The 12,484-nt window shown below is 47.3% G+C and overlaps 4 protein-coding genes across 4 annotated transcripts; 2 read left to right on the forward strand and 2 right to left on the reverse strand.

The window, feature by feature from the left end:
- Positions 1-1,527: 1,527 nt before the first annotated feature.
- On the forward strand, positions 1,528-2,695 carry PEX2_080810 (S1/P1 nuclease; the record flags this gene model as incomplete). Its single annotated transcript, XM_016745351.1, has 3 exons — positions 1,528-1,658; positions 1,719-2,521; positions 2,571-2,695. 3 exons carry the CDS (start codon positions 1,528-1,530, stop codon positions 2,693-2,695), a joined length of 1,059 nt encoding a protein of 352 aa, XP_016602110.1.
- Positions 2,696-4,532: 1,837 nt separating this feature from the next.
- PEX2_080820 (uncharacterized protein) lies at positions 4,533-5,467 on the forward strand (the record flags this gene model as incomplete). Its single annotated transcript, XM_016745352.1, has 3 exons — positions 4,533-4,567; positions 4,616-4,905; positions 5,130-5,467. 3 exons carry the CDS (start codon positions 4,533-4,535, stop codon positions 5,465-5,467), a joined length of 663 nt encoding a protein of 220 aa, XP_016602111.1.
- Positions 5,468-5,519: 52 nt separating this feature from the next.
- PEX2_080830 (uncharacterized protein) lies at positions 5,520-6,793 on the reverse strand (the record flags this gene model as incomplete). Its single annotated transcript, XM_016745353.1, has 2 exons — positions 5,520-6,696; positions 6,744-6,793. The coding sequence occupies 2 exons, from the start codon at positions 6,791-6,793 to the stop codon at positions 5,520-5,522; spliced, it is 1,227 nt and encodes a 408-aa protein (XP_016602112.1).
- Positions 6,794-7,725: 932 nt separating this feature from the next.
- On the reverse strand, positions 7,726-11,654 carry PEX2_080840 (glycoside hydrolase family 71 protein; the record flags this gene model as incomplete). Its single annotated transcript, XM_016745354.1, has 6 exons — positions 7,726-9,082; positions 9,175-9,743; positions 10,263-11,232; positions 11,305-11,330; positions 11,388-11,540; positions 11,598-11,654. The coding sequence occupies 6 exons, from the start codon at positions 11,652-11,654 to the stop codon at positions 7,726-7,728; spliced, it is 3,132 nt and encodes a 1,043-aa protein (XP_016602113.1).
- Between the last annotated feature and the right edge of the window lie 830 nt (positions 11,655-12,484).

The raw sequence follows: 12,484 nt of genomic DNA on the forward strand, positions 1-12,484 counted from the left end.
TTTCACACCCTAAGAAGCCACTCTTACAATATCCACCATCTCTGGGGCAAAATGGATATTCTCGGCATATGTTTCCTCGCTCTTGGAGCCGGTACTTCTATGACATATTATGCATTTTATTGCAGACCCTTCATCCAGCGGTTGTGTTGGGGACTGAATCTCTTCTCGGCGATTGGCGCTGCCGTCACTTTGTTTGATACGGGCGGCGGAGGCGACAAAATGAGGACTCTGCGAGGAGGCGTCTTCTCATTGCTTGCTATATCTGCCATGCTGCCAATCCTACAAAGTGTGATTGAGCTGGGCTGGGCTCGTGCGAGTAATGAAATCGGGGCTGGTTGGTATCTCGCAGAAGCACTCTCCCTCTTGACTGGAGTGAGCGTTTTCGTCGGTCGATTCCCAGAGAGATTGAGTCCCGGGACCTTTGACATTTGGGGCCATTCACATCAGCTTTGGCATACATTTGCTGTGCTTGGCGGCGCTTTTCATGTCGTTGCTTTGGTGGCTGCATACGACTACCGTCGGATGCACAAAATCTGTTAAAGTTACTGCGCAGCGCAGCGTTATTTGACTACTGCTCGGCATCTAAGGCAATTCACCCGAAGCTGCTCTCTAATTCCCGTAGTGCCAAGAGGCGTACCATAGATGGATCCGTTAAAGGCCACTAGCTTGACATGCGCAAATGCCCGCCGTCACTTCAGAGGCTACAGTCTCTCAGAGGTCGTTGCATAGTGATGTCGACATTTGCTCGACTAGAGCAGAAACGTTCCCTAAATTATGGGGTCACGACACTGTTTAAGATATTTATAGTATTTGGGATTCAGGTTACAAGGTGGTAGCTCGGAAGAGGTTCCTTGACAATGTACACATGCACCCGTATACAAGATACTTCACCATAAACAGGAAGATGAAAATAATTGTCTTTTATGCGCGAGCTTCTTAGCAGTGTTGCATAATTATTTCTTTTTCTTGTTACACCCGCTTCTCTTTTATCTCACATGCGGGCTACATTAAGTAAGATCGGCACCGAATTGCTCGTGTCAATTTCGCGTCGATCTGTGCTTAGATATTCGTGTTTGTAAATCTGTATTTGTTTGAATATTCTATTCTCAAGTTTCCCTTCCATACCTTTGATTGTTTGTCTATCCCTTCATCTATCACACACAACCTCATTTTATTATTTCATGTTATATTAATTGCAGATTAGAAATTCGAAGAAACCGAGATAGTAAGCCACTTCTTCAGCGCCGGTGGTCTCCGGTGGGCGTGGAATGCCTTAGTGCCGACCCCGCAATTAAGTTCACGAATCAGACCCCGTAGGAATTCACCGTGTTCTTATCTGCTGACAAGCCCTTGCATAAGTCTTTATTTTTGCTGCAACATCGGCTGGCTTCATGGCAATGTGACTCGCATCGAGTGGAAACCGCCGGCACCTAAAACTATATAAATCAACTGTATTTTCGCTGACCTTCACAAATAAACACTCCACAAGCTACTTTGTGCTGTGTCTCTCAAAAGATTTCTCCAACAATGGTATCTCTATCCAGGGTTGCTTTCGTCACCTTCGGGGTGATTCATGGGGTAAATGCGTGGGGCGCATTGGGCCATGCGACTGTTGCCTATGTTGCACAACATTACATTTCTTCTGAAGCGGCATCATGGTAAGTCCACCCCAAATCGCTTCAAAATAGCGACAGTGTTGAATTCTAATGTATTCCCAGGGCACAGGAAATTCTGAACGACACTTCTAGTTCATACCTAGCAAATATTGCTTCATGGGCGGACAGTTATCGCCTCACAACTGCCGGTAAATGGTCAGCCCCATTGCACTACATTGATGCCATGGATGATCCCCCAACAAGCTGTAACGTGGATTACGAGCGCGACTGTGGAGCTGAAGGCTGCTCAATCTCTGCAATTGCCAATTATACCTTGCGTGCAGGCAATGGCAGACTTACCACTGCCCATACCGCCGAAGCACTCAGATTCCTTGTGCACATTATTGGCGATCTCACCCAGCCACTGCACGACGAGAACTACGAGGTTGGCGGAAATGGCATCAAGGTCACTTTCAACAGCTACAGCGATAATCTTCACGCGGATTGGGATACATACATGCCTGTGAAGTTGATTGGCGGCAGTTCGCTCGCTGATGCACAGGGGTGGGCCAATAGCCTGGTCGATGAAATTACTTCCGGCGCCTACAAGACGCAAGCTATGACCTGGATCAAAGGTGATACTATCAGTGATACTGTCACCACTGCTACACGATGGGCGTCGGATGCCAATTCCTTTGTGTGTACTGTTGTTATGCCAGATGGAGCTGCTGCCTTGCAGACAGGCGATCTCTACCCAACATACTACAACTCTGCAATCGGAACGATCGAGCTGCAGGTTGCCAAAGGTGGTTACCGACTAGCCAACTGGCTCAACATGATTTATGATCAAAAGGTTGCTGTAAAGAATCAGCCAGGGAAATTCAGTAAGGGACTCCGAGATGCAGCTCCCGAGCCTGAGTTCGTCCGTGAGTCTCTCCGTGAGCCTCGTCAAATGAGTCGCGCAAACCTGGCTAGAGCAGCTATGGGAGGATCTTGCTGCACCTCAGAAGGACGTGAGCATAGGCATTGATCCGATGGAATTTGAAGAGAAAATAAATGTTGTAGATCTACCTGAGACCAGCGAGCCTTTGTTTTTCTAGAACTCATTTTGGTATACATAACGTCCTTAACATCTTATACAAACTGGCTTTACTATATATTCCTCTCCCACATTTAACATGATACATACGACCATAGGGTGTGGAAAACAGGGCTTCCCGTCCGCTCAGCCGTACTTAAGCCACACGCCGGTGAGTTAGTAGTTGGGTGGGTGACCACCAGCGAATCCTCACTGTTGTATGTTTCTGTTTTTTATTTACTATCATTGCAAATGAGTTGCGTACGGTTTCGTGACATCTTTTTAGATGTATGTGAAGGAAGGCGGTAAAAAAAGCATACTTTGTGCAAGCGACTTTTCTATGTATAACCTGTGATTGAAAGGTGTATGTCTTTCGGGGTCACAAATTGTTTTTATAAGTGTTATATTTCTCCGCAGCAGTTGCGCATGACTCGCTGGCGCCTATCTTGTAGTAACCACAATCAGAGGTAGTGCCGGAGATTGTGGAGGGCACAAAACTGGACGATATCTGATTTTATTTTAAGACAACCACACGACTGTTACTTTTATGTGACAGACCTACGCTGTGGTAGTGACCGGGCTCCTGAGCCACTTGTAGTGCTTGAAGAGACCGTGCTGGTGGCGGGAACGGCATAGTCCCCCGAGGGATTGCTGACGCAGATCGTCTGATTGAACAGAGTGTTTCTTACAACCGGTTGCTCGGTAGTGGAGAGACTGATGGGAAAGGTGAGAAAGCCGCGTTGTGGCAAAAGCAGCGAAGTATACTAGACCCTTCACGTTGATTGATGTTTTTCGAGTCTTGACATGAGTAGTAGCAGACCTCCCTCCGATCCGAAAACTTAGCTTACCATCTTAAGTTATCAAATCCCTTTAGAGATATTCAAAGAACATACATAGTCTTAAGCGACAGAGGGAAGAAACAAAATTACGATAAACTCGAATAAAGGTACTACAACATAGTCAGGTACTCTTATCCCCGCTTAGATATATATGCGGAGCAGCACCTATCATCTTGTCACCCTCTGTTACCTTGGTCTCCAGAATTCTCACCCATATCACCCACTCTTACCCTAAGACAATTTTCCTCACCACTTTAATGTTTAAGGGGTCTCGAGAATTGGCCGGGGAGAGTAACCGGCTATTATCTGTCGGCCATCCCCCGAGCCTTATGCATCGGCATCCACTATCCTCGGTACAGAGTACCGGCCCGTTTCTTTCCCACTTTAGCGCTCTGGTCGTGACTTGGCCCCCGTGTAACGGAAATGAGCGACTGACTCCACAAGTGGCGCGCATTCCGGACGGCCCGTCAGTTCCATATATGGCATACGTCGAGTTCGATCTCATCTTTTTCCACTGTTTGATCTGTCCATGTGACCGACGGATATGCCCGTGATGTATGCAGGTTTCAATGTCGATTTGGTTTAACGCCTGTAACTCATAAGATGAGCAGATCTCTCGTGTATTTCCTCTTATTTATGTTACTTTTCGGGGCCATGTCTGTACGGAGAAATCTTTGTTCTGTACTGCGCATGGAGTAGAGTTTCCCCTTTCTCGTACTTTTTTTCCATCTAGTTACCCACATGTGCACATGATGGCCACTATTTGACCGAAAATTGCGAGATGTGTAATTCTGGTAATTGTACATACGCGCGGTAATTTTGTATGTCTTGCCAAGCCCTTGACTAGTAGTCCTTTCGGTGGACCCAACGTGACATTGCAATCTTACATATTCGGTAGTTCCAGTCTTAGTGTTTTTCGTTTCTTTTCAGATTTTGTATTTATTTTTGCAGCTTTGAATCGCCATTATTAGCTGACCAGAATATTGTTGTCTATCCTTCGGTCTCCTCGCTCTAAAGACAATGACCCTCCCGGAATTACCGATATGGTATCGGACGTGAGTACTTCTGGATATATTGTTTGAAATTTATACTAAGTTGAATAGCATATTGTTGATACTGGCTATCATTTCATTCCTTCCCCAATTCTTGCGTATCCAGACCAAGCATAGCATCACTGGAATCTCGTCGTTCTATATCTTGTGCAATTTGATCAGCATAACAGAGCAGTTCACCTTCTATTACTACTTGCTATTCAACGAATATGACCCTGAAGGCGGTGTTGTCTTTCTACACGATCCCCCAAGCGCAGGGGACTGGTTTAGTCTGTGCCAGACTGCTGTTGTCTCACTGCTTTTTCTCGGATTGTGCGAATATCCCCCGTTCACTTCCTCGTGTAAGTGGTTTTTTAGTACTTATTATTTTTATTTCTTAGTCTCGTACAGGTTCTGCGCTATAGCAAACACAGAGTCTCTCGAGTCGCTATCTACATCGGATATCTCCTCGTATCCATCGTCCCGCTTTGGACAGAGTCCCTTTGGCCCATGGAACCGGGCCTAGATCGGAATATATTCTCGACATTTTGGCTTGTCGTGCACATGGTTATCATTTTTCCGATAGTTACAGGACTAGGGATATTAGCCATATTCCTCCAAGCTCGTCAGATCTACAAAGTGCCTCTTCCTAATGCGCTCAGCGTGCATAGTCTAGCCATGCAAGCTGTCGTGTTTATGCTAGTCGCGGTGGCATGGATATGGAGTGTTCCATTCGAATATGAGGAGCTATTTGGGGATTGGAACTGGACCTCCGTTGGTAGGTGGTATGTGTTCGCCGGATGGGTTATCGTGGATGCCTTTGTCTTTGCCCTGGGTCAGGCAGCGCTCCTAGTAGTGGCTCTGCGCCGTTCGCCCGCAGCTATTGCTATACAAGATGGCGAGACACAGCCGCTTTTGGGGTGATAAGGAATAGAGAGGGAATGTCGCGTCATGTGCTTGTATTTACATAAGAGCCTCAATCAACTAATGTAAATTCCACCGCATTGCTAGCTGGCACAACGACCGTGGGTCTGCCGTCATTGTCTTCGGGATATTGAACCTTGGCCAAAAGCCACCCGGGCACCCAAATCACGGTGTCTTCATGGTCTTCCAAACTGCCCCAATTCCACCAGTCAAGCGTAGCCCCTTTGAATAGGTACCGGAATTTATCACCTGAAGCTGCATCCTTTGGAAATTCGCTCACTTTGCGGGTGAACGACCAGGATTCCCCAGGCTTCAGGGTCCAGAAGTTGTTCTCATCATTGCGACCAACATTGAGTGCGGTAGGTTCGGTGATTATAAAACCCCTCTGGTGCGTTCTCCATTCATATGGAGTCCACCCATCATTCCATTCCCTATACAGCCTGTAGCCCTGGTGATGATCATCGGGTTGTTTGAAGATGAACGAACGGAATGTTATCGGTCTGTTACTGTGTGATAACTCTGCCCCTGCATCATATGACACAGTGACAGTGAGAGGGTACCGTGGCATTGAGAAAGCTTGGTCTTTCATTGATAGGGTAGCAGGACCGGAGATTCTGACATTGAAAACAGGCGCACCGTGTACACGGGCAGATGGCGAAATGGCGCGCGGTGAAGGTGGAGGCGGGTCCTCAAAATATTCAGGGTCGCTCTCGTAGTTAAATGTCGCAAATGACTCGTATGAGGGACCGGGAAGTATTACCGGGGGAGATTTGGGAACAAGCTTATGTTCACTGTGTTCTGCTAGCGTGCCCCAGTCCCAAAGAGGGATTTGACCACCTGGCCAGAGGAGTAAATAGGCTGCTTCTGAACCGCAATTCTTGAGATACGCAGCTGGCAAGGGCACCTTACAGAAGACCCTACTACCCGGGACCAGCTCCCTAAAGTAAGGATCCGATGCGGTTACTTGTCGTGGGATCAGGAGTTTTGTAGGCAATTCTTCAGGGTCCACCTCTCTGAATTCGACGCTCCCCTCTCCATGGTAGAGTAATATCATACCCGACTGATTACAGCCGTCTTCGATGGGGTTCCAGTGAATGATGCATGGCCGTGTATGCGGATCGTCTGCAGCCCGCGTGATTGTGAAGACGACATTGTAAATCAGGTCGTCCGCCAACAAGTCCACGCTTGAATCTCCTCTAATTGTGAGACTGAGGTGGGGTGTGTCTGTTCTGTTCTGATTAGTCTCTTTTTTGCTGGCTTTGAGAGATCTTCTTACATTCTGTCTTTGTCAGAATATTTCACAAGGGGTAGCAGCTGTTGATCCATGACTTCTTCCACGAGGATATGCTGCCAGCTGTGGGATGTTCGGCGTTGGAGATGCCAGTGGTAAATTACCACTAGAGCAACTTGGCAAGAAGCGAGCCCCCTGTTTTTTTTCTTCTTTTCTTTTGGTATCGGTATGTATACCAGATTGACGGCCGGATAGATTAAGAGCGGACGGCTGTTTATTCATAATCCATTGTTACAGCCCTTACGAGACCTTACCGATTCACCGATCGTCGGCAGTAAGAATATTGGCCTTCCATGCGCTTCAAGCACCCTAAAGCTGCCGAAACCACTGGTATGGCTAAATACGGAGTATTTTACTCAGAAAATCCTGTGACAGCGAATAGGTGAGTCACGAAAGTGCATGGCCCCTCCAGGGCTGCCCAGGATAGTGAGCTTAGTCAGATTGTCCGTTGCAATTCGTCAGTTTAGGTAGCTACTTGCCCAGGTGGCCCTGCGCTTTCACCCCTAACCCCTTTTGAAAACCCCAAAACGGTCATTGGGCTGTGCATTATTGGGCCTGAATATGGAGTACGGATTTTTATACCACTGAATTGTACGACACATTTTTGTACCACAGGTTTGTGTCACTACTACTCCGTATACTCCGGACATTGGGCTCTAGCGTTGCTCCAGGATTCGATGCGGAAACTCCTGGGAAGAGCGGGTAAATGCTATTGGTACTGTGCAAACAGTGTTTTACGGCAGAGCGTGAACGTACCTGAGTTAAGCATGGAGCTATTTAAAGCTTCTAGCAATTCTGGTTCCAGATGCGTAAACCATGTGAAATAACCCCTGTGAGCGGATCGGATTCAATAGAGACGTTTCTAATCTAACATAGATACAAAAAGGGAGAAAGGAGAAGAAGGGAAGCAGAGAAGACGACAAATCGAAACAGAATAGAAGCCCAAAAATGGGCCGCTTGATATTGGCTATTTAGGTTCATACACGGCGTCGATTTTTTCCAGGATAGCATCACGGTATAATGCCATACTAGGACTGCGCGGATGGAAGGCTTTGATCTGTGAGGTAGGGTAGAACATGTTAATCTCCTTAACATTCACATTCCCGTTCGCAATACCCTGTGTGGCCTTCGCATAATCCTGGGCCCATTCACCATTTGGATTCGCATCTATCTCCACAGAGACCATACACAACCACTTTACATACGGGTCTGGATCAGAGCCTAGTGATGCGTTGCAATTTGAGGAGTTCGGGAGATTGATGGACCCTGCCTGCATCAGAGCAGCCATATCATCGGAGTTGGACGACTGGGCAACTTCGTTCTCCAAGGGAAGATCTGGCCAAGAGCTCAGGAAGAAATATGTGCTTGGGACACTAGAATCAGGCTCGTGCCAAGAGCCTTGTTCACACCAGCGGTGTGAGTCGAACCTCTTCTGCACATCGACATAGTGGACCTGGGTTGTTTTGGCTTTAGCGTTGGCGTCTCTGACAGCGTCTTCAATCATGTTGTTTAATTGACCAACTAGAACGTTGAGTTCTGTGCGTAGGTCACGCGTGAGCATAACACGATTACCGGAAGGTTGGTAGTCAGACTTCCAATAATCGAAGGAGCTCTGGTCACAGTCAATGGTATCCTGGTTGAAGAATCCGATATAGCCAGTGACAAATAGATTGAATTCTGTTTTCTCTGCTTTGTCGAGGATACTCTTGTAGAGCGTTTTGAGCTTGTGTCGCAGGCCGGTTTCCCCTTGATCATTCAAAAGACTGCCAGCTTTATGCTCGGACTCAAGACATAGTTCTCGATATTTGCCGAGTGATCTCAAACTCCAAGGTTGCACAACACAGGACAATGCAATATCGCTGAAACCAATGTCGTTACCTCCCATAGTCAAAGTGGCAAAGCTCGCAGTGGATTGGCTCTTCCATTCCTTGATCTGACGTTCAAGCCCAGTTGTTGTATCGCCCGAGCACACCTTCCTCTCAAAGGGTATTTCCTCTCCCAAGTATTTGTTCAACAGTGTTCCATAGTTGTTTGAACCAACACGGCATTTGTCGCCCGTTGCCTTGGCGGTTCCCATGCCCGCAGCGAAGGAATCACCAAATGAAACCATCCCCGTGGGCTCAAACCCATCTCCATCGTTTTGATCAATTATAACGTCGTTGTATTGCGTGCACCCAGCATCAGTTGTGGAGGGACCGGTGGATGGGATTGGTATGGTCGTCTTGCACTTCCAACTGAAATAAATACCAGCTGTGATCAAGGCCCAATTGTCGGCATTCTCTCCTGACAGTTCGCGCGAACAAAGTCCATCTGAGCCATCTGGGCTGTATTTGGACACGATGCCCTAGAGATGTTGGCATATTCTTGACATCCGCGATTGAAGCTTCCATCCGCGAGGGCCTTGCTGGATTCTTACCCATATGTAAAGTCTCTGGCTATGAAATCTCTGCCATTGAAGGTACTTTTATCGGACGGCGGAAGAAATGCAGCTTTGGTGTGAGTCATTTCATGCACGATAATGGTTGAGAGCGAATGGTGAGCTTCCAAGATAGTGGGAGGAATCTGAGCGATTCTTTCACTGGTAGGTGCCATCTTCTCGCTTCGAAAGAATCTCTCACAGATGTTCACTGTTTTGTGTAATGCATTCATAGTGGCAAGATCTTTTCTATCGCGAAAGTTATTTGTGTAATGACAGGTAATCTTGACCTTAAAATTTGCTGTTCCATCGAGCATTTCCTCAATGCGTCTGTAGACCGCGACTGCTTCTTTGGCAAAGTTCGGTCGAGCTCGAACACTTGGCGCAAAGAATGTTTGATAATATTCTCCCGTCTGCAGATACTTCTGTGCCGCTTGAACCGTTTCAATTGCGTATCCAAACTCTGTTCCGATTATTTTTCTTTGGCTAGCATCGCACTGAGCCCCGGTTGGATCCGTCGCCCAAATCAGGTTTGGGGGGATTTTCACGCCGCTAGTATCGACATCGTCCTTGGATGCACAAGTTCCCGGTGGGCATTATCCTCGACTACAGGTGAAGTCGCAGAGATTGTTAAGAATGTCAGACTGGCCAGGACCTGCTTTCCCCCCAGATTTAGTCTGGGCTGGGGGCTGGACAAGAGCTCCCGTTTTGGTGCAGACACATAGATTTTTGGGACAATAACCGTAGCCACAAGCATATGAGCAAAGACCGCTAGCACTGCCCTCGCCTGTTCCAGCGACACAGGCAGGTGGCAGGAAGTCTGAAATTATCGGAACAGGCATAGTGTGTTGCGTCGTGTCGCATAGTTTGGTTGGACAATGGCCGTAATTGCAAGCGAAGCTACACAACCCCGCGTAATTGGCATCTCTATCCTCCGCGGGATAGCCAATTGTTCCCGTTGCCTTAGGCTTTTTGTGAGCGACGCCCATCTGTTCACAGGTGCAGGCGCCAACGGGGCAATGACCGTAAGAACAAGTAAACTTGCAAAGGTCGTTGAAGTCATATGCGCCCTTTCCTTTCACGCATACCTGATCTGCTAGGTCCACCTCAGTGTTATAGGACCCGGCCGTCTGGAATTTCCCTGTCAGGCTTCCCACCCATGCATTGTAGTTGTTGATGTCTTTTCCACAACGAGAAGAGATCTCCCAACCCACGGCTGAGGCACTCTCAACATCGCCTTTATACAGAGTGATCTTAACTTTGCCAGGGCTTGCTGGGTAGCTTCCGAACCGAAGACCAGGTCCAAGCTCGTCATCCGGCCGGGAGTCCCACTCGAGGACGCCAGCATCTGCGTTAACATCGACTATTACCCCATGGTTCCCATCCTGAAGCAAAGCCATGACAAAGATCCGGTCTTCCAATACATTGACCGGTTCAAACTCGATCTGCAATTGAGAGGCGGTGCTGACTGTTGTACCGCCAGTAGCACAAGCAGATACTAGGTTTGGACGGTACCAGAAGACAACCTTGTCGTCTGTCATGCTTGATTTTCCAGTTTTGTATAAATCAATCATAAAGGGCAGCACTTCACGCCAGTCATCATGTGGATAATCCATTGCGTAGTTATAGTTCGACTCGCCAATCTCGAATGCCGCCATCGATTTCCCGATTACCGGACCGATATGGTGGCATTCGCCATAGTCATTCCAAGAAATGATTTGGACAAATTCAGGCATTGGATCAAGTGCGAATAGCTGTTGCCACCGATCAAACCAAAGACTATCGCCCTTCCAAAGCCAGTTCTTGTTATACCCCGGAAGATTGGTATAAAACCAGGGAGAGATAGCCATCATGTATGGCTTTCCATCTAGGTACTGTAGGTAGGAGGCATCGCCGTATGTGTCCATAGTCTGGTTACCCCATGACCAAGCAGACCAACTAAACAAGCCATCGGCCACGCCATTTGCTAACGCGACGGCTAGCTTAGCCCCGACAGAAGACCAGTCTGGCATTAAGAAACAGTTTGTCTTCGCTTTGACTGTCACCCGATCTTTCGCACTGTCGGGGCCTTAAAATGTAGACACAAAGGGCTTTCCGTTATGCTGAAAGTATGCGCCGCTGGCGCCATACGTCTGAATCATGTCGATCACAACATCCTAGTCCCAAGGCCCGTTGCCGGCATAGTCAAACGAGAAGAAGAGCTTAAACCCTACTGTATTGGCGGCGGTGAATGCCATCTTCACAGAAGCTTCGTTGGTGCCATCTTTCCATGCCATATTGAGGGCAAATGCATCGATGTGGGCATCCTTGGTCATGGTCATATCCGAGTTCCAGTTTGAAAGTGTGTAATTCTCTGAGTTAGTGACCTAGAATAGCATTAGTACCTCCGTTGCTGAGATGATGACGAATGAGGAAATAGTTACCATAAAATGGGCAAACACAGCTTTCGCATTCGCCTGGCGGATGATCAGGGAGGCCATCACTATGGCAAACCATGACAACAACTCGATCGTTACAAGGGATGATGAACGAGCATGGAATATTGAATGGAAGTAGAGACAGACAAATACGAGGCAGCAGTTTCTTTAACTACCTTGCAGCTGTTACGACTCATTTTAGTGAGTGGGGTCCTGAGCTCGAAAACTTGACCATAAACAGCTACATCCCCCTTGAAAAATTAATATACGAAGGAGCACGAAAGGAAATTAGACTTTCGATATCTAGCACTAGAAGTAGTACGTGAATGGATCTTAGATCTAGAACAGGGACGCTAGAAAGACCCGCCTGCGCCCACTACCTATATTTTGAGCGCTTTTGATGAGTTATTAATCCTTTCGCACCTGCAATATCACTACAGCTGCCCCGTTTGGCTTTTAATGTATCCTGCACCATATAGATTCCTATAGCAGGTACACACTGGGTCTCTGTTGGAAAATATTTTTTATAAATGTAATGAGCCATGAACCCCAAGAGCCAGGTGCGTACAGCATACAGGTGACCGAATTCTTTTATTATATGGACTATAACCAAGGTGAGACATCTTAACGCCTTAAGTAATGTCGGGCCTTGGATGCGCCATCAGAGCATTCGCTTGAACTAGACTAAGGTATAGTTCAGCGGGGCGGAGGTCGTGGTTTGAGTCTTGACCCAATTAAGAGGTCCCGTCAATCTGATGGAAATTTCTTCCTTCTCAATGCATTTTAGCTTATGCCCTACAGGTTGTATGGATAAAAGATAGCTCATACGCCGACAATGGCGATAAAATAATATATTGGCAATCAATTAGCGCGCAGACCAAATAGTACTAAGG

Source organism: Penicillium expansum (assembly GCF_000769745.1).
Source record: "Penicillium expansum strain MD-8 chromosome Unknown contig271, whole genome shotgun sequence".
Lineage (NCBI taxonomy): Eukaryota > Fungi > Ascomycota > Eurotiomycetes > Eurotiales > Aspergillaceae > Penicillium > Penicillium expansum.